A 21,870-nucleotide genomic window follows, 5' to 3' on the forward strand; every position below is an offset into this window, starting at 1 on the left:
ATAGTGTTGACAGACTGGTAATAGTGGGGCTATAGCTTGTCATAGTGGTGACAGACTGGTAATAGTGGGGCTATAGCTTGTCATAGTGGTGACAGACTGGTAATAGTGGGGCTATAGCTTGTCATAGTGGTGACAGACTGGTAATAGGTGGGCTATAGCTTGTCATAGTGGTGAGGAGCACTGTGCAAGCGATAATATTGAAATGGAAGGAGTATCAGACCACTGCAAATCTACCAAGACCTGGCCGTCCCTCCAAACTTTCAGCTCATACAAGGAGAAGACTGATCAGAGATGCAGCCAAGAGGCCCATGATCACTCTGGATGAACTGCAGAGATCTACAGCTGAGGTGGGAGACTCTGTCCATAGGACAACAATCAGTCGTATATTGCACAAATCTGGCCTTTATGGAAGAGTGGCAAGAAGAAAGCATTTTTTAAAGATATCCATAAAAAGTGTAGTTTAAAGTTTGCCACAAGCCACCTGGGAGACACACCAAACATGTAGAAGAAGAAGGTGCTCGCTCTGGTCAGATGAAACCAAAATTGAACTTTTTGGCAACAATGCATAACATTATGTTTGGCGTAAAAGCAACACAGCTCATCACCCTGAACACACCATCCCCACTGTCAAACATGGTGGTGGCAGCATCATGGTTTGGGCCTGCTTTTCTTCAGCAGGGACAGGGAAGATGGTTAAAATTGATGGGAAGATGGATGGAGCCAAATACAGGACCATTCTGGAAGAAAACCTGATGGAGTCTGCAAAAGACCTGAGACTGGGACGGAGATTTGTCTTCCAACAAGACAATGATCCAAAACATAAAGCAAAATCTACAATGGAATGGTTCTAAAATAAACATATCCAGGTGTTAGAATGGCCAAGTCAAAGTCCAGACCTGAATCCAATCGAGAATCTGTGGAAAGAACTGAAAACTGCTGTTCACAAATGCTCTCCATCCAACCTCACTGAGCTCGAGCTGTTTTGCAAGGAGGAATGGGAAAAAAATGTCAGTCTCTCGATGTGCAAAACTGATAGAGACATACCCCAAGCGACATACAGCTGTAATCGCAGCAAAAGGTGGCGCTACAAAGTATTAACTTAAGGGGGCTGAATAATTTTGCACGCCCAATTTTTCAGTTTTTGATTTGTTAAAAAAGTTTGAAATATCCAATAAATGTCGTTCCACTTCATGATTGTGTCCCACTTGTTGTTGATTCTTCACAAAAAAATACAGTTTTATATCTTTATGTTTGAAGCCTGAAATGTGGCAAAAGGTCGCAAAGTTCAAGGGGGCCAAATACTTTCGCAAGGCACTGTATATACAGGCTACAGGCTATTGATTTATATACAGGCTACAGTCTATTGATTTATGTGGTGTGAGAGTGCCATCTTCTGGTCAATTGTGAGAGCAATACGTTTCACTGTGCCCCACTCCTGCTGACTATCAGGCGGTGTGGCTGTTACTGAGTAAATGAGTGAGTGAGTGATACATGGGCAGGGAAGATTAGGGCCGGAAGGGTGTGTATGTGTTGAGCACAGTCATTGGTGTTGAGAGAGAGCGCTGCAGCAGACACTCATGATTCTGACTTATTTTATGGACAGCCCCATCAAGCGGATCCTCCTGGATGATGTATTTTTGGGAGAGAGTGGTAAAGCAGCCTGAAACCTATAGCAGTAGCCATTGCACAGATTGTGGGAGAAATTGTCATCCTGTCTGATGTTCAGACTCTGCTTGCAGATGTAAGAGAAGAAATCCGTACTGCCCTGCCCACTTCACTTGTTTCTCCGAGCAGAGGAAACTGCAGTTCTGAAACACATCAAAAAGTGAAGACTTCTGTCTTATGCTGGCAAGATAACGGATAAATAACATTTAAAAAAATAGAGCATCCTGTCTGTTGCAGAGATCAACAAGGCCCACGGTGTCATCACTACCGTGTCTCAGTGAAGCGTCATCATGTCCAGGGAGAAGACATGGAAGTCATCACTACCGTGTCTCGCCACCTTGGCCTGGATGAGGGCAAGGTTCTTGGCAGTCTGACAAAGTACACTTCCAAGCAAGGGCTTTGGGATGGAGATGCAATATGGCAGTCGTGCCAACATATCTCATCAGCCACCGGGTGGAAGGGACTTTGTGGATCTGAGGTTCTTTCCTCTGTTGCCTCCATCATCCTCCAAATCCCACCGACATCAGCCGCCTCAGAGCGCAACTGGTCCTTGTTTGGAAACACACACACCAACGCACGCAACAGGCTGACCAACACAAGTTTAGAAAATTTGGTGGCCATCTGGGCAAATTTGAGGCTTTTTTGAGCCTGACAACGAGCTATCCTAAACAAGGTTGGAAAGTGATAGTGAAGATGAGGCCTCAGAGTCTGATGTTCAAAAGGTGGACATTGAGGAGGTCCAGGGAAAAAAACATGGATGCCTGAGAGCAAGACAACCAAAGCTTTAGTTTGTAGACTATCATTTTACTGATGTAAGTTGAAAATATTTTTGGGAGATGCTATGAATCATTCAATATTCCCTTCGGTTGTTCAGTGAAATGATCCATTGTGAAGAGTCAACTCATTTAATTAAAGTTAAATTTGTAACTACATTTTTTTATTTTTTTTTTATTGGAAAGATTTAATCATTTGCAATTACGTTTTTATGATCCATCAAACATGATGACAACATCACCCCAACGAGTGTATCCATTGTTTTCAGTGCCTTGTAGATTCTAGACTGTGATATGGCCATTTCTTAGAGAGGCTCCTTCCTCTCCAGGAGACTGTCAAACATGATGACATCACCACCCCAACAGGTGCTGCTGTCCATATCGGCAGACTGTGATATGGCCATTTCTTAGAGAGGCTCCTTCCCCTCCAGGAGACTGTCAAACATGATGACATCACCACCCCAACAGGTGCTGCTGTCCATATCGGCAGACTGTGATATGGCCATTTCTTAGAGAGGCTCCTTCCCCTCCAGAAGACTGTCAAACATGATGACATCACCACCCCAACAGGTGCTGCTGTCCATATCGGCAGACTGTGATATGGCCATTTCTTGGAGAGACTCCTTCCCCTCCAGAAGACTGTCAAACATGATGACATCACCACCCCAACGGGTGCTGCTGTCCATATCGGCAGACTGTGATATGGCCATTTCTTGGAAAGACTCCTTCCCCTACAGAAGACTGGCAACATCACCCCAACGGGTGTTGCTGGGATGCTTCAACGTGGTCTCTTATTCTTCCTACTTTGCTTGGTGAGGTAGATGGCTGCTATAAATGGATGACCCTTCACATACCTAACTATGTCTTAAAGTAATGATGGACTGTCATTTCTCTTTGCTTGTTTGGTGATGTGGACACCAAGTAACTTGAAGCTCTCGACCTGCTCCACCGCAGCCCCGTCGATGAGAAAGGGGGCGTGCTCGGCCCTCCTTTTCCTGTCGTCCACAACTAACAACCGATGTCAGCCTGCAGGTACCCGGCCTGCCACGAGAACACGATGAGCCAAGTAAACCCTCCCCTAACCCGGGCGAGGCTGGGCTAATTGTGCACCACCCTATGGGACCCCGGTCACAGCCAGTTGCGACACAGCCTGGGATCAACCCGGGTCTGTAGTGACACCTCAAGCACTGCTATGCAGTGGCTGTAGACCCCTGTGCCACTCGGAAGGCCCCTGGCATGTAAGGACAAGGTGACTTTTATCCATATATTCGCCTGTATTTACCCCTCCCCCTTCCCAAAAATGAAACGCTAATTAGCTGCTATCACAAAGAACTACAAATGCCATGATGATCTGGAAAAGACTGTCGGATGGAGGCAAGGGTAAGAATCTCTGGATTAACTATCTCATGTTAGCTAAATGTAGTAACAAATAAATTGGCTACATTTCTTTAAAATTGACAATTCTGTGAACTGTCTTGTGCAAGTTTAAATTGACACTACTTGTTAATAAAGGTGTCAGCTAGAGATGACGTGCAAGGAGCATGCTGGGATTTGTAGTTTTCAATGACGTCTACTTTGCTGCCAATTAGCATTTTCGAATCTGAGAGTAAATAGAGATGAATGTATTGATAAACGTCACCTTGTCTTAAGAGAGATTTACATGGTTATCAAAACGTCACGCCAGGGTAAGCCTACATGAAACATAGCTCTTGTGGGAAGTGTTTCTAAAATCCCCCATGGGGGAAAAAAATGTATGGTAGAAAAAACGATAGAAAACAGTCAAGAGAGAAATGGTTTCATTGGTATTAAGACACCACCACTGTGGGACTCTATTTGCTGTAGATTATCATCTTCTGAGAAACCTATTAGATAGATGTGGCAAATCGTAGCTTGCTGCTAAAAAAAAACAATTTTGGACTAGTTTTCAGTTATTTGTGGGCTGGTTTTGAGTGGTCATTGATATCTATACATGTGTTAGACCTGGAGGGGGCTGGCAACCCTGATCACGCATGCGCTAAAAGTTACAAGATGGCGGAGAGTGCGCAACTGAAGGTAAAGCGTATCCCGAAATAATAACAAAAAAAACTAAAATAAAATGACGTATTCATGTATTAAACTAATCTCCGCTGTTTACATATAGTTGAAATCGAATTTATTTTGAAGATTTACTTGATTTGTTGTAGGGAATGAATTTCATTTGTGTACGAAAACGGTACAGTGGAAGTCGTAAGCTAGTATTGTTATTGTTAGCTGATAGCTAACGTTATGTTGGTTAATAGATCAGACTGGTAGTTATGTGGGTTAATCGATCAGACTGGTAGTTATGTGGGTTAATCGATCAGACTGGTAGTTATGTGGTTAATAGATCAGACTGGTAGTTATGTTGGTTAATAGATCAGACTGGTAGTTATGTTGGTTAATAGATCAGACTGGTAGTTAATATATATTACCAGAACCCTGTTATACTTGCCAGAACCTTGTTATACTTGCCAGAACCCTGTTATACTTGCCAGAACCTTGTTATACTTGCCAGAACCTTGTTATAATTACCAGAACCCCGTTATACTTACCAGAACCCTGTTATACTTACCAGAACCCTGTTATACTTGCCAGAACCTTGTTATACTTACCAGAACCCTGTTATACTTACCATAACCCTGTGATACTTACCAGAACCCTGTTATACTTGCCAGAACCTTGTTATACTTACATAACCCTGTTATACTTACCAGAACCCTGTTATACTTACCAGAACCCTGTTATACTCGCCAGAACCTTGTTATACTTGCCATAACCTTGTTATACTTACCAGAACCTTGTTATACTAACCAGAAACCTTGTTATACTTACCAGAACCCTGTTATACTTACCATAACCCTATTATACTTACCATAACCCTGTTATACTTACCAGAACCCTGTTATACTCACCAGAACCCTGTTATACTCACCAGAACCCTGTTATACTCACCAGAACCCTGTTATACTTACCAGAACCTTGTTATACTTACCAGAGCCCTGTTATACTTGCCAGAACCTTGTTATACTTACCAGAACCCTGTTATACTCGCCAGAACCTTGTTATACTTGCCATAACCCTATTATACTTACCATAACCCTGTTATACTTACCAGAACCCTGTTATACTCACCAGAACCCTGTTATACTCACCAGAACCCTGTTATACTTACCAGAACCCTGTTATACTTACCAGAACCTTGTTATACTTACCAGAGCCCTGTTATACTTACCATAACCCTGTTATACTTACCATAACCCTGTTATACTTACCAGAACCCTGTTATACTCACCAGAACCCTGTTGTACTTACCAGAACCCTGTTATACTTACCAGAACATTGTTATACTTGCCATAACCTTGTTATACTTACCAGAACCTTGTTATACTTACCAGAACCTTTTAATACTTACCATAACCCTTGTTATTCTTACCAGAACCTTGTTATACTCACCATAACCCTGTTATACTCACCAGAACCCTGTTATACTCACCAGACCCCTGCTATACTTACCAGAACCCTGTTATACTTACCAGAACCCTGTTATACTTGCCAGAACCCTGTTATGCTTACCAGAACCCTTGTTATACTTACCAGAACCCTGTTATACTTACCAGAACCCTGTTATACTTGCCAGAACCCTGTTATGCTTACCAGAACCCTTGTTATACTTACCAGAACCCTGTTATACTTGCCAGAACCCTTGTTATACTTACCAGAACCCTGTTATACTTACCAAAACATTGTTATACTAACCAGAACCTCGTTATACTTACCAGAACATTGTTATACTTACCAGAACCTTTTAATATTTACCATAACCCTGTTATTCTTACCAGAACCCTTGTTATTCTTACCAGAACCTTGTTATTCTTACCAGAACCTTGTTATACTTGCCAGAACGTTGTTATACTTACCAGAACCCTTGTCATACTTACCAGAACCCTGTTATACTTGCCAGAACCTTGTTATACTAACCAGAACCTTGTTATACTTACCAGAACCCTGTTATACTTGCCAGAACCCTTGTTATACTTGCCAGAACCTTGTTATACTAACCAGAACCTTGTTATACTTACCAGAACCCTGTTATACTTACCAGAACCCTTGTTATACTTACCAGAACCCTGTTATACTAACCAGAACCCTGGTATACTTAACAGAACCCTTGTCATACTTACCAGAACCCTGTTATACTTACCAGAGCCCTTGTTATACTTGCCAGAACCCTTGTTATACTTGCCACAACCTTGTTATACTTACCATAACCTTGTTATACTTGCCAGAACCCTGTTATACTTACCAGAACCTTGGTATACTTACCAGAACCTTGTTATACTAACCAGAACCCTGTTATACTTACCAGAACCTTGTTATACTTACCAGAACCCTGTTATACTAACCAGAACCTTGTTATACTTACCAGAACCTTGTTCTACTAACCAGAACCCTGTTATACTAACCAGAACCTTGTTATACTTACCAGAACCTTGTTATACTTACCAGAACCTTGTTATACTTACCAGAACCCTTGTTATACTTACCAGAACCCTGTTATACTTACCAGAACCCTGTTATACTTGCCAGAACCCTGTTATACTTACCAGAACCCTGTTACACTTACCAGAACCCTGTTACACTTACCAGAACCTTGTTATACTTACCAGAACCCTGTTATACTTACCAGAACCTTGTTATACTTACCAGAACCTTGTTATACTTACCAGAGCCCTGTTATACTTACCATAACCTTGTTATACTTACCAGAACCCTGTTATACTTACCAGACACCTGTTATACTTACCAGAACCCTGTTATACTTACCAGAACCTTGTTATACTTACCAGAACCCTGTTATACTTACCAGAACCTTGTTATACTTACCAGACACCTGTTATACTTACCAGAACCCTGTTATACTTGCCAGAACCCTGTTATACTTACCAGAACCTTGTTATACTTACCAGACACCTGTTATACTTACCAGAACCCTGTTATACTTACCAGAACCCTGCTATACTTACCAAAACCTTGTTATACTTACCAGAACCCTGTTATACTTACCAGAACCTTGTTATACTTACCAGAACCCTGTTATACTTACCAGAACCTTGTTATACTTACCAGACACCTGTTATATTTACCAGAACCCTGTTATACTTACCAGAACCCTGTTATACTAATGTTCTCTATCCGCCAGTGATCATTTTCCAGCCAAAGAGCCCAATGTTATCCAGGAAACTAGTAATGCTAATTTACCAGAAAAATACCCAAAGTCATATAATTTCGGAGTGTTTACACTGAGCTGCACTTGGATCGGAACGCTATCATGTCTTTACATAAAGACACCGTGGAGCCGGTGTGAGATGTGGGGTTGGGAAACGTACCTCAATTCAGGAATGGGATATACCACTGTACTCCGAATGTTACCTTAATCCACATGGCTTCGTTGAAAAGATGGAAATACTGCTCGTTTTTTGGGGGGAAACTGCCAGTACAGTTGGAGTACAGTTTTTTGGAGTACAGTTACCTAAATTAGCTATCTACAGTCTGACCGGGAGAATTAGCCTGGACCAGACAGCCCTGAAGATTTGTAGCTAACTAGCTAGCTGATACCTTCCAGTTGAATTTGTTAATTTTCTCTCTCCCACGTTTAGCAGTTGGCTAAGTGGCTAATAGCTGCTTAGCTAGCTAATTACGAGATTGACGTTAAAAATATGGTTATTACAAGGGTGTCAAAAAAGATAGCTAGCTATCACGGTTAGCCACATCTAACTAGCAAAGTAGAAAGCTATTTTTAGCCAAAACATTTAGCAAACTATTATGCAGAATGTGCCCGTTTTGAAATTCGGTCTTTCTCTAAAGTCTAGGTTGAAGATGGCAAGCCCAACCTATTTTAATGTTACGCTAAATACGAAACTCGAATACATTGTTGTGAGCCAAAGAGTTATAACTTTATATTTAATGCAATTTTAAATGACCATTCTAGGATATGTTGTGTGAGCTGTAAAGAAGTGCTTGTTTCTCTGTAGTTGATTAAGTATAAATATTACATGATGTTGGTTTTGGGGGTTGGCTTCTGATCCCCAGTACGTCCCTGTAATCCCACCCATCTGTAGTTCACCAGGGGCTTCTCATCCTGTTTCCCTGTAATCCCACCCATCTATAGTTCACCAGGGGCTTCTCATCCTGTTTCCCTGTAATCCCACCCATCTGTAGTTCACCAGGGGCTTCTGTTTCCCTGTAATCCCACCCATCTGTAGTTCACCAGGGGCTTCTGTTTCCCTGTAATCCCACCCATTTTTAGTTCACCAGGGTCTTCTGTTTCCCTGTAATCCCACCCATCTGTAGTTCACCAGGGGCTTCTGTTTCCCTGTAATCCCACCCATCTGTAGTTCACCAGGGGCTTCTGTTTCCCTGTAATTCCACCCATCTGTAGTTCACCAGGGTCTTCTGCTTCCCTGTAATCCCACCAATCTGTAGTTCACCAGGGGCTTCTCATCCTATTTCCCTGTAATCCCACCTATCTGTAGTTCACCAGGGGCTTCTGATCCCTGTAATCCCACCCATCTGTAGTTCACCAGGGTCTTCTGCTTCCCTGTAATCCCACCCATCTGTAGTTCACCAGGGGCTTCTCATCCTGTTTCCCTGTAATCCCACCTATCTGTAGTTCACCAGGGGCTTCAGATCCCTGTAATCCCACCCATCTGTAGTTCACCAGGGGTTTCTCATCCTGTTTCCCTGTAATCCCACCTATCTGTAGTTCACCAGGGGCTTCTGATCCCTGTCATCCCACCCATCTGTAGTTCACCAGGGTCTTCTGCTTCCCTGTAATCCCACCCATCTGTAGTTCACCGGGGGCTTCTGCTTCCCTGTAATCCCACCCATCTGTAGTTCACCAGGGTCTTCTGCTTCCCTGTAATCCCACCCATCTGTAGTTCACCAGGGGCTTCTCATCCTGTTTCCCTGTAATCCCACCTATCTGTAGTTCACCAGGGGCTTCTGATCCCTGTAATCCCACCCATCTGTAGTTCACCAGGGTCTTCTGCTTCCCTGTAATCCCACCCATCTGTAGTTCACCAGGGTCTTCTGCTTCCCTGTAATCCCACCCATCTGTAGTTCACCAGGGGCTTCTGCTTCCCTGTAATCCCACCCATCTGTAGTTCACCAGGGGCTTCTGCTTCCCTGTAATCCCACCCATCTGTAGTTCACCAGGGGCTTCTGCTTCCCTGTAATCCCACCCATCTGTAGTTCACCAGGGGCTTCTCATCCTGTTTCCCTGTACTCCCACCCATCTGTAGTTCACCAGGGGCTTCTGATCCCTGTAATCCCACCCATCTGTAGTTCACCAGGGTCTTCTGCTTCCATGTAATCCCACCCATCTGTAGTTCACCAGGGGCTTCTCATCCTGTTTCCCTGTAATCCCACCTATCTGTAGTTCACCAGGGGTTTCTCATCCTGTTTCCCTGTAATCCCACCTATCTGTAGTTCACCAGGGGCTTCTCATCCTGTTTCCCTGTAATCCCACCTATCTGTAGTTCACCAGGGGCTTCTCATCCTGTTTCCCTGTAATCCCACCCATCTGTAGTTCACCAGGGGCTTCTCATCCTGTTTCCCTGTAATCCCACCTATCTGTAGTTCACCAGGGGCTTCTCATCCTGTTTCCCTGTAATCCCACCCATCTGTAGTTCACCAGGGTCTTCTGCTTCCCTGTAATCCCACCTATCTGTAGTTCACCAGGGTCTTCTGCTTCCCTGTAATCCCACCCATCTGTAGTTCATCGTATCACACATGTGCTCAGGGCCTCACTATCCATAAAGCCAGAGTCTTTGAGGATAAGATCCGTTTAATTAACCCTAAAATGCTTGATGGGTCTGGGCCCTGATCTCTGGAGTCTGAATCCTCCTGATTCACAAGCTGTCTCTGCTACTCTAAAGTGTCTAGTTCAATATTTTACAACTTGATGTTCGATGGTTCCTCAATGTAGTCTATGGGGCTAAGAGAAACTGAACCACTAGATTTTGTTTTCTATAAACCGACATTAAACTTCAGGTAACTGCTAATGAAAGCATTAATGGATTTGATGGGGGAATTTTTTTGTTGTTGTCTAAATCACCAGAAATTACCAGAAATCAACTCCATATTTTGTCAATTTTTAAAACACGTGGTCACATGTTTTTAGCTAGCGGTGGCTAAAGTTAATCAGCAGTTGCTACGTCTATGTTTTTAGCTAGCTAAAGTTAGCTTAAGGTTAATGGCTGGCCAATCAGCAGTTGCTACGTCTATGTTTTTACCTAGCTAAAGTTAGCTTAAGGTTAATGGCTGGCCAATCAGCAGTTGCTACGTCTATGTTTTTAGCTAGCTAATAAGGTTAATGGCTGGCCAATCAGCAGTTGCTACGTCTATGTTTTTAGCTAGCTAAAGTTAGCTTAAGGTTAATGGCTGGCCAATCAGCAGTTGCTACGTCTATGTTTTTAGCTAGCTAATAAGGTTAATGGCTGGCCAATCAGCAGTTGCTACGTCTATTTTTGGACTTAATAACTATGAACCCATTTGATTCCCAAACGGAATCTGTTAGGGATTTATTTTATTTTTATTTTCTGCAGAAAGCTTCTTCTTTTGTGACTCTTGTTATTTTTTATATGTATTTATTTAACCTTTATTTAACTCGGCAAGTCAGTTAAGAACAAATTCTTATTTTCAATGACGGCCTACCGGGGAACAGTGGGGTTAACTGCCTTGTTCAGGGGGGGGGGCAGAACGACTGCACTGACTGTACCTTGTCAGCTCGGGGATTTGAACTTGCAACCTTTCAGCTGCTAGTCCAACGCCCTAACCACCAGGCTACGCTGCCGCCCCCCCCCCCCCCCCCCCCCCCCCCCCCGACTCTAGTGTAGTAACTTTATGTAATACAATTTGGGAACATGGTTCTATGTAAATAAATGCTTAATCCTGTGTATTAGATCACAATGAATCTACGGTCATTCATCATTCATTAACTATCTGATGCAAATCCAAACAAAGTGTTAAGAGTTGGTCAGGGTGGGGCTGATTGATTTGCTTTTGTTGATTGCAAAGTATAATTGCATTGGGAACTATCCCAATGCAATTATACTTTGCAATCAACAACATTTAAAACAAAAATAATAATCTGAGGCTCCTTCTACGCTGTCTAAGTAGCATCCTGTCCTGACTAGCTGTCTACCAGTCCACTGACTAGCTGTCTACCAGTCCACTGACTAGCTGTCTACCAGTCCACTGACTAGCTGTCTACCAGTCCACTGACTAGCTGTCTACCAGTCCACTGACTAGCTGTCTACCAGTCCACTGACTAGCTGTCTACCAGTCCACTGACTAGCTGTCTACCAGTCCACTGAGGTAGTAGGGAGGAACCCATAGCATCCTGTCCTGACTAGCTGTCTACCAGTCCACTGACTAGCTGTCTACCAGTCCACTGACTAGCTGTCTACCAGTCCACTGACTAGCTGTCTACCAGTCCACTGACTAGCTGTCTACCAGTCCACTGACTAGCTGTCTACCAGTCCACTGACTAGCTGTCTACCAGTCCACTGACTAGCTGTCTACCAGTCCACTGACTAGCTGTCTACCAGTCCACTGAGGTAGTAGGGAGGAACCCATAGCATCCTGTCCTGACTAGCTGTCTACCAGTCCACTGACTAGCTGTCTACCAGTCCACTGACTAGCTGTCTACCAGTCCACTGACTAGCTGTCTACCAGTCCACTGACTAGCTGTCTACCAGTCCACTGACTAGCTGTCTACCAGTCCACTGACTAGCTGTCTACCAGTCCACTGAGGTAGTAGGGAGGAACCCATAGCATCCTGTCCTGACTAGCTGTCTACCAGTTCACTGACTAGCTGTCTACCAGTCCACTGACTAGCTGTCTACCAGTCCACTGACTAGCTGTCTACCAGTCCACTGAGGTAGTAGGGAGGAACCCATAGCATCCTGTCCTGACTAGCTGTCTACCAGTTCACTGACTAGCTGTCTACCAGTCCACTGACTAGCTGTCTACCAGTCCACTGACTAGCTGTCTACCAGTCCACTGAGGTAGTAGGGAGGAACCCATAGCATCCTGTCCTGACTGTTTACCACTGAGGTATGCAGAGCCATTGAAGAGGATCAACAGCCTGATCAACTCTATTTGAAGGAAATGTTTCGGCAAATGGTCACATCAAGTCCCGGCCAAGGATATTCAGAGACCACTCCTGCGTTGTCTTGGCTGTGTGCTTAGTGTCGTTGTCCTGTTGGAAAGGTGAGCTTTCACCACAGTCTGAGGTCCTGAGTGCTCTGGAGCAGGTTTTCATCAAGCGTCTCTCTCTGTATTTTACTCTGTTCGTCTTTCCCTCGATCCTGACTAGTCTACCAGTCCCTGTCACTAAAAAACGTCCCCACAGCTTGATGCTGCCACCACCATGCTTCACTGTAGGGATGGTGCCAGGTTTCCTCCAGACGTGATGCTGCCACCACCATGCTTCACCGTAGGGATGGTGCCAGGTTTCCTCCAGACGTGATGCTGCCACCACCATGCTTCACCGTAGGGATGGTGCCAGGTTTCCTCCAGGTGTGACTCTTGGCTTTCAGGTCCAAAGAGTTCAATCTTGGTTTCATCAGAGTCTTGTTTCTCATGGTCTGAGAGTCTTTTAGGAGCCTTTTGGTAAACTCCAAGCGGGCTGTCATGTGCCTTTTTACTGAGGAGTGGCTTCCGTCTGACCACTCTACCATAAAAGCCTGATTGGTGGAGTGCTGCAGAGATGGCTGTCCTTCTGGAAGGTTCTCCCATCTCCACAGAGGAACTCAGGAGCTCTGTCAGAGTGACCATCTGGTTCTTGGTCACCTCTAGGGTTGCAAAGGGTCAAAAAAATGTCCTGAATTTTCATAGGAAGTTAAACCCTGGAATTGGGATAATTTAATTTAAAAAGTTAGCTTATAACAGTTAACCTTTTTGGTCAAACTATCCCCAATACAATGGAATTGCAACCCTCACAGTGCATTCTTCCATCACATGTACAGCTGATTCTCAACATCTTGCACACTAATGAGATGCTATTGAGCCCACACTACTACACTGTCTGAGCCAAGGACTACATGCTTTCTGGTGAGTTTTGATTACAATACTGGGTGGGGGTGAATATATTATGACATACATACATTATTTATTTTTTTTGTTAACTAGTAAATAGTAGCCTACAGCAAAGTGTGTTTAAATAATTTCTAACTTGTTAACAATTTCTGTTAGTTAGCAAAAAAACTACCAGGTGGGTTTTAGCTTGCTTGAGCCTGCTAGCTGAGGAGTGTGAGACAGACGGGACAACAGGCACACCGGTCTCTACATTGCAGATGAGCTGAAGGCAGTCATCGATGACCTTGGACCACAGAAGGTATTTGCACTGGTGACAGACAATGCTGGGAACATGAAGACTGATTGGTCTAAAGTGGAGGGGTCCTACCCTCACATCACACCCATTGGCTGTGCTGCTCATGCATTGAATCTGCTCCTCAAGGACATCATGGCACTGAAAACAATGGATAGAATCTACAAGAGAGCCAAGGGAATGGTTAGGTAGGTGAAGGGTCATCAAGTTATAGCAGTCCTCACCAAGCAAAGTGAGAAGAAAATGTTGAGGCTGCCCAGCAACACCAGTTGGGGTGGTGACAGTCTCCTGAGGGGAAGGAGTCTCTCTAAGAAATGGCCATATCACAGTCTGCCGATTATGGACAGCCCCATCAAGAGGATCCTCCTGGATGATGTATTTTGGGAGAGAGTGGTAAGCAGCCTGAAACTCCTGAAACCTATAGCAGTAGCCATTGCACAGATTGAGGGAGACAAAGCCATCCTGTCTGATGTTCAGACTCTGCTTGCAGATGTAAGAGAAGAAATCCGTACTGCTCTGCCCACTTCACTGTTGCTCCAAGCAGAGGAAACTGCAGTTCTGAAACACATCAAAAAGCGAAGAGTTCTGCCTGAAGCCCAAGTATGCTGGCAAGATAACGGATAAATAACATTTTTAAAAAAAGAGCATCCTGTCTGTTGCAGAGATCAACAAGGCCCACGGTGTCATCACTACCGTGTCTCAGTGAAGCGTCATCATGTCCAGGGAGAAGACATGGAAGTCTGAGAGGAAGACAGCCAAAGCTTTAGTTTCTAAACTTCTCCTCTGAGGTAACTCTGTGTCTTCCATTCCTGTGGCGGTCCTCATGAGAGCCAGTTTCATCATAACGTTTGATGGTTTTTTGCGACTGCACTTGAAGGAGCTTTCAAATTTCTTGAAACGTTACGTATTGACTGACCTTCATGTCTTAAAGTAATGATGGACTGTCGTTTCTCTTTGCTTATTTGAGCTGTTCTTGCCATAATATGGACTTGGTCTTTTACCAAATAGGGCTATATTTTGTATATCACTCCTACCTTGTCACAACACAACAGATTGGCTCAAATGCAATAAGAAGGAAAGAAATTTCACAAATCCTAACAAGACGCATGTTAATTGAAATGCATTCCAGGTGACTACCTCATGAAGCTGGTTGAGAGAATGCCAAGAATATGGAAAGACGTCGTCAATGCAAAATGTGGCTACTTTGAAGAATATAAAATATATTTTGATGTAACACTTTTTTTTTTTGGTTACTACATGATTGCATATGTGTTATTTCATAGTTTTGATGTCTTCATTATTATTCTACAATGTAGAAAATAGTACAAATAAAGAAATCCTTGAATGAGTAGGTGTCAACTTTTGATTGGTATTGTGTGTAAATGGGTGGATGGGAATGATGTAGACTATACGAATAGAACATGTGACCGACTGGTTCGGTTTTATGTAGCAAAATTTGAAGTTGTGTTTTTTTTTTACATTGGATAAAAAGTAGAGAAAATGTTATATCATACACTACAGTTGAGGAACACTGGGGAAAGTACTGTCTGTACAGTCTGCTTAGTAAGTTGATGAACTTGTAACCTTGCTTTTGAGAAAATGGCCCTTGGAATGTTTTGGTACCTACTGCTGGAGAACTCTTCTTTGTCTTCGCCCATTCAGCATCGTTCCTTCTTATTAAGCTTTAGCCACGTGTGAAGCCATGTACTAAACACCTCTGAAATCGGAGTAGATAGCCAGAGTGAATTTACCAGCTATGTCTATCGGCAGTTGTACCGCAGAGACATCATGAACATTCTATTGAAATAGTTATTTGCATAGTGAAGTCTTTTGGTTTAGACATGTAGCTAGCTAGCTAAACAATGACCCATAATCCCAACTCATAATGTTACTACCCTGCATGAATCTGCTAACCAACCAGGTTCAATGTTAGCTAGCTAACCTTAGGCTATAACTAGCAATGCAAATTGCTCTCAGATACGAATAATTTTCCTACACAGATCGTACACGTAACTTTAGCAAGCCAGCCGGCTAACTTTAGCTAGCAAGCTAACAGTACACTTTAACTTGAAATGAAAACGACTTTCTGACCAAAATTAGAAATGTGTAATTTCTGAAAAATGTAGCTAGCTAGACTCTCATCCTTGTATACTTGGATGGACGCTTCTCCCTCTGTCAGGTTGCCACGGTTGCCCTTAAGTTTGAAGATGTAATCCGGAGGTTTTACACAACAGCCTTCTGTGTGTTCGCTTTTCGACTCTGTCTGCATATTTGCAATCAAACGCCAGAACCTTCTCCATCTCCTTAGCAATCATACTCTAGTCCCAGAAGGCATTTCTGTCCCAGAAGGCATTTCAAATGGCTCTCCTGGGACACGCAACAGTTTTCCTGAAATGAGTCACATATCTATGAAGAATACGTGTATATAATAGTATATGTACAGCAATAGTTATATAGGATGAATCATGACTAGAATACAGTATATACATATGAAGTGGACAGTAGTAGTTATATAGGATGAATCATGACTAGAATACAGTATATACATATGAAGTGGACAGTAGTAGTTATATAGGATGAATCATGACTAGAATACAGTATATACATATGAAGTGGACAGTAGTAGTTAAATAGGACAGGCCTTGACTAGAATACAGTATATACATATGAAGTGGACAGTAGTAGTTAAATAGGACAGGCCTTGACTAGAATACAGTATATACATATGAAGTGGACAGTAGTAGTTAAATAGGACAGGCCTTGACTAGAATACAGTATATACATATGAAGTGGACAGTAGTAGTTAAATAGGACAGGCCTTGACTAGAATACAGTATATACATATGAAGTGGACAGTAGTAGTTAAATAGGACAGGCCTTGACTAGAATACAGTATATACATATGAAGTGGACAGTAGTAGTTATATAGGATGAATCATGACTAGAATACAGTATGTACATATGAAGTGGACAGTAGTAGTTAAATAGGACAGGCCTTGACTAGAATACAGTATATACATAAGAAGTGGGTAAAATATGATGTAAATTAATTTTAGTTGTTCTACTCGTGTATCCTATTATCTTCCATGTTTATAGTACTGTGAAGTAATTATGCTGATTTGTAATTACATTTTTTTTGTCTTTCCTCCTCCCAAAGCAAATGGTGATGAGCCTTCGTGTTTCAGAGCTACAAGTGTTACTAGGCTACGCAGGACGCAACAAACACGGCCGCAAACATCAACTGTTGACCAAAGCCCTGCACCTCCTTAAGGCCGGCTGCAGCCCCGCTGTCCAGATGAAGGTGAAGGAGCTGTACAGACGCCGCTTCCCCGCCAAGATGCTGTCTCCGGTGGATCTGGCCCTGCCCAGTGTCCACTCCACCTCCAGCCTGCCCGGAGGCCTCACCTCGCTGGGGTTCGACAGCCACGGATCCCCCTCGCCTGGCTCTCTGCTGGTGCCCAAACACGAGCTGGGCCTTCACCCCGTACACCCTGACGTGAAGCTCCAGAGGCTGCCCTTCTACGACATGTTGGATGAGCTCATCAAACCCACCAGCCTGGGTAAGTGGTGCTTGGACTTACACACACTGTGTGTACAAAACATTTAAGAACACCTTCCTAATTTTGATTTGCTCACCGTTTGTCCTCAGAACAGCCTCAATTAGTACTGGGCATGGACTCTACAAGGTGTCGAAAACCTTCCACAGGGATGCTGGCCCCATGTTCACTCCAATGCTTCCACAGGGATGCTGGTCCATGTTGACTCTAATGCTTCCACAGGGATGCTGGCCCATGTTGACTCTAATGCTTCCACAGGGATGCTGGCCCATGTTGACTCCAATGCTTCCACAGGGATGCTGGCCCATGTTGACTCTAATGCTTCCACAGGGATGCTGGCCCATGTTGACTCTAATGCTTTCACAGGGATGCTGGCCCATGTTGACTCTAATGCTTCCACAGGGATGCTGGCCCATGTTGACTCCAATGCTTCCCACAGTTGTGTCAAGTTGGCTGGATGTTCTTTTGGGGTGATGGACCATTGTTGATACACAAGCTTTAAAAAAAAAACAGCAGCATTGCAGTTCTTGACACACTCAAACCGGTGCGCCTGGCATCTACTACCATTCCCTCGTTCAAAGGCACTTAAATGTTTGTTTTTCCCGTTCACCCTCTGAATGGTCACACATACACAATCCATGTCTTAGTTGTCTCAAGGCTTAAAAATCCTTCTTTAACCCATCTCCTCCCCTTCATCTACACTGATTGAAGTGGATTTAACAAGTGACATCAATAAGGGATCATAGCTTTCACCTGGATTCACCTGGTTTGTACAGACAGTATATATTCATTTAATATTCATATCCATATCATAGTCATATTCATATCATATTCATTTAATATTCATATCATATCCATATCATAATCATAGTCATATGAAATTCATGTAATATTAATTTAATATTAATTTCATATCATATTCATATCATATTAATTTCATAGCATATTTATATCAATATCATATTCATACCTATATTCATATCATAGTCATAGCATATTCCTATTCCTATCATATCCATATCGTATTCATATCGTTATCATATTCATATTATTATCATATTCATATCATATTCATATTATTATCATATTCATATTCATATTATTATCATATTCATATCGTATTCATATCATATTCATATTATTATCATATTCATATCATATTCATATTATTGTCATATTCATATTATTGTCATATTCATATCATATTCATATTATTATCATATTCATATCATGTTCATATTATTATCATATCATATTCATATTATTATCATATTCATATCATATTATTATCATATTCATATCACATTCATATCATATTCATATCATATTCATATTATTATCACATTCATATCATATTCATATTATTATCATATCATTATCATATTCATATCTGTCCCATCTCTTGGTAACCCACAGCGTAACCGGCATTGTAACTGCTGTAACTGAAATTTGTCTAGTTTTCATAATCATAATCATATACATTCATCAAACACGTTGTGTTTTATTAAAGCTATAAGGCTTTAACCGGTGAATGATTGTTATTTAACTGTTGTTTCTAAACATATAATTAGATGCATGTCTGTCTATCCTGTGTGTTATAAGTCCATAGAATAAAGGGTGTATGGTTCATATCATATTCATATCATATTCATATTAACGTAATATTCATATCCATAATCATATTCATATATACTCATTTAATATTCATTTCATATCATATTCATATCATATTCATATTAATTGAATATTCATTTAATATTCATATCCATATCATATTCATATCATGTTCATTTAATATTCATATCCATATCATATCATATGATAGCATATTCCTATTCATATCATATCCATATCGTATTCATATCATATCACATTCATATCATATTCATATCATATTCATATCATATTCATATATTATTATCATATCCATATCATATATTCATATCATATTCATATCCGTCCCATCTCTTGGTAACCCACAGCGTAACCGGCATTGTAACGGCTGTAACTGAAGTATGTCTAGTTTTCAGTTGTGAACTTCTCCATTTTCGTACTGACTGTGTTCTTTCTTGTGGGAGGGGGGGTTGGTATGATGAGATTGTTCTAGTTCTCTCTCTCTCTCTCGTCCTCAGCCTCAGACAACAGTCAGCGGTTTCAGGAGACGTGTTATGCCTTTGCGTTGACGCCCCAGCAGGTCCAGCAGATCAGCAGCTCCATGTAAGACTGACCCCTATCTACACCACTAGAACACACCCCTATCTAGACCACTAGAACGTCTGTGTCGTCAGTCTCTCCTGCTGGCAGAAACAGGATGTGACTGGTTTCAATTTATACACGCACTGGGTGTCATTTTCGATAGATATGTACAAAAATAATACAGTTTTAATAAACTGCAAATCGATGCATGCAGTAACACGTGATCCTATTGCTAGTAACAATATTTGGAACTCGCATTGGATAATGGGATAACAATGCCTTCCCATTGGATAACGGGATAACAATGCCTTCCCATTGGATAACGGGATAACAATGCCTTCCCATTGGATAACGGGATAACAATGCCTTCCCATTGGATAATGGGATAACAATGCCTTCCCATTGGATAACGGGATAACAATGCCTTCCCATTGGATAATGGGATAACAATGCCTTCCCATTGGATAATGGGATAACAATGCCTTCCCATTGGATAATGGGATAACAATGCCTTCCCATTGGATAACAGGATAACAATGCCTTCCCTTTGGATAATGGGATAACAATGCCTTCCCATTGGATAACGGGATAACAATGCCTTCCCATTGGATAACAATGCCTTCCCATTGGATAACAATGCCTTCCCATTGGATAACAATGCCTTCCCATTGGATAACGGGATAACAGTGCCTTCCCATTGGATAACAATGCCTTCCCATTGGATAACAATGCCTTCCCATTGGATAACGGGATATCAGTGCCTTCCCATTTGATAACAATACCTTCCCATTGGATAACAATGCCTTCCCATTGGATAACGGGATAACAGTGCCTTCCCATTGGATAACAATGCCTTCTCATTGGATAATGGGATAACAATGCCTTCCCATTGGATAACGGGATAACAATGCCTTCCCATTGGATAGCCTTCCCATTGGATAACAATGCCTTCCCATTGGATAACGGGATAACAATGCCTTCCCATTGGATAGCCTTCCCAGCTAGTTTTAATTCTATGGTTATTTTTTGCTCGCTGCCATTTACTCTCCAAAACACTGTCAACCTGCCTTCTCACCTAAAGCGTATGTCTCTCTGTCTCTACAGGGACATCTCTGGGACCAAGTGTGACTTTGCGGTGCAGGTTCAGTTAAGGTAAAAGGCTTTCCTGTCTTCTTACAGAGCAAGTATTCACACCCCTTGGCTTTTTCCACATTTTGTTGGTTTACAGACTGAAATAAAATAGATTACATTTATTTATTATTTTTTTGGGGGGGGGGGTTATGGGGTCACTGCTTTACACACAATAACCCATAATGTCAAAGTGGAATTATGTTTTTAAAAACTTTTACAAATTATTTTTTTTTTAAATGTAAAAGATTCAAAATATATTGAGCCTATAAGCATTCAACCCCTTTGTTATATCAAGCCTAAATAAGTTCGGGAGTAAACATTTGCTTAACAAATCACATAAGTTGCATTCATTTTAAATGAACACATCATCTCTGTACCCCCACACATACAATTATCTGTAAGGTCCCTCAGTTGAACAAACACCGATTCAACCACAGACCAGGGAGGTTTTCCAATGCCTTGCAAAGAGCACCTTACAGGCATTTGCATATAACTTTGAGCATGGTGAAGTTATTCATTCCAGTTTGGATGGTGTATCAATACACCCAGTCACTACAAAGATACAGGCGTCCTTCCTAACTCAGTTGCCGGAGAGGAAGGAAACTGCTCAGGGATTTCACCATGAGGCCAATGGTGACTTTAAAACAGTTAGAGTTCAATGGCTGTGATTGGAGAAAACTGAGGATGGATCAACAACATTGTAGTTACTCCACAATACTAACCTAAATACCAGAGTTTAATGGCTGTGATAGGAGGAAACTGAGGATGGATCAACAACATTGTAGTTACTCCACAATACTAACCTAAATGACAGAGTGAAAGAAGGCAGAATATATTTTTTTCAATAACATCCCGTTTGCAAAAAGGCACTAAAGTAATACTGCAATTAACTTTATGTCCTGAATACAAAGTGTTATGTTTGGGGTCAAGTCCAATACAACACATTACTGAGTACCACTTGCCATATTTTCAAGCATAGTGGTGGCTGCATCATGTTAAGGGTATGCTTGTAATTAAGGACTGGGGAGTTTTTCAGGATAAAAATTAAATGGACTGAAGCTAAACACAGGCAAAATCCTAGAGGAAACCCTGCTTCAGTCTGCTTTCCACCTGACTCTGGGAGATGAATTCACCT

At 42.1% G+C, this 21,870-nt stretch overlaps 1 protein-coding gene across 1 annotated transcript in view; it reads left to right on the top strand.

The window, feature by feature from the left end:
* The first annotated feature begins 4,429 nt into the window (after window positions 1-4,429).
* Window positions 4,430-21,870, top strand: part of LOC110521158 (E3 SUMO-protein ligase PIAS1) — a 40,757-nt gene continuing 23,316 nt past the window's right edge. The window contains exons 1-4 of the mRNA XM_090230834.1: window positions 4,430-4,490; window positions 17,009-17,411; window positions 19,541-19,625; window positions 20,709-20,756. Of these exons, the coding sequence (XP_090086960.1) occupies window positions 4,467-4,490; window positions 17,009-17,411; window positions 19,541-19,625; window positions 20,709-20,756 (560 nt within the window). The 5' untranslated portion in view covers window positions 4,430-4,466. The remainder of the gene's footprint in view (window positions 4,491-17,008; window positions 17,412-19,540; window positions 19,626-20,708; window positions 20,757-21,870) is intronic.

This window comes from Oncorhynchus mykiss, chromosome 4 (genome assembly GCF_057628025.1).
Source record: "Oncorhynchus mykiss isolate SJ-2025 chromosome 4, ASM5762802v1, whole genome shotgun sequence".
NCBI classification, from domain to species: Eukaryota; Metazoa; Chordata; class Actinopteri; order Salmoniformes; family Salmonidae; genus Oncorhynchus; species Oncorhynchus mykiss.